This window comes from Habropoda laboriosa, unplaced genomic scaffold (assembly GCF_001263275.1).
Source record: "Habropoda laboriosa isolate 0110345459 unplaced genomic scaffold, ASM126327v1 scaffold486, whole genome shotgun sequence".
Classification (NCBI taxonomy): Eukaryota; Metazoa; Arthropoda; class Insecta; order Hymenoptera; family Apidae; genus Habropoda; species Habropoda laboriosa.
In genome coordinates this window covers 922,860-923,516 of record NW_017100724.1, presented here as the reverse complement: position 1 = coordinate 923,516, position 657 = coordinate 922,860, and the positions used below count along the sequence as shown (strand labels likewise).

Below are 657 nucleotides of genomic sequence, written 5' to 3'. Positions count from 1 at the left end.
TACACTACTTAAATAAGCCATATTTTATTATAAAAAGATGTATAAATTAAAACAACATGATGACTATTTTGATATAATGATTGATAAAAGTCTTCAAGGAATAGCAAGAGTACACAGTGGTTTAATTGTATTAGAAGGTTGTAATGCAATTTTACGTAAAGATTATATGAATATGAGTGGGAAAGTAAGCACTTTGTTATGGTTAATAAACAATTGTTTAATTCTCTTTTAATGTAATTTAAGTAATATTACTTTTTGATAATAGGTCAAATTAATTTCTGGTGGTAAAGTTGGAAATGAATTAATATATACAGAATTTGTGGGTCCTGGCATGTTAACAGCTGCAGTTTTTGGTAATAGTCATTCTGCACCTCCAGTTGATAATATATTAAATGTTATTGAAGAAATTGGAGTTAATCATTCTCCTGGTAATAAAATATAGTTTCATATATTACTTTCATATTAATGTTTATAAGTTAGATCATCAAATTATTATAACAATAAGTAACTAAGATATCTATATGCAGGAATATTATTAATTGTTCAGAATTATGCAGAGTATCCAATAAATTTTACGTTAGCTAAAGTATATGCTGAAGCAAAGGGATATACTCTCAAAATAATTATAATAAATAACAATAATATGCCACATTTTGA

The 657-nt window shown here is 25.1% G+C and overlaps 1 protein-coding gene across 1 annotated transcript in view; it reads left to right on the top strand.

Annotated features, from left to right (window-relative positions):
* The first annotated feature begins 37 nt into the window (after positions 1-37).
* Positions 38-657, top strand: part of LOC108577040 — a 5,071-nt gene continuing 4,451 nt past the window's right edge. The window contains exons 1-3 of the mRNA XM_017940128.1: positions 38-184; positions 266-428; positions 528-656. Coding sequence (XP_017795617.1) covers positions 38-184; positions 266-428; positions 528-656 — 439 coding nt within the window. The remainder of the gene's footprint in view (positions 185-265; positions 429-527; position 657) is intronic.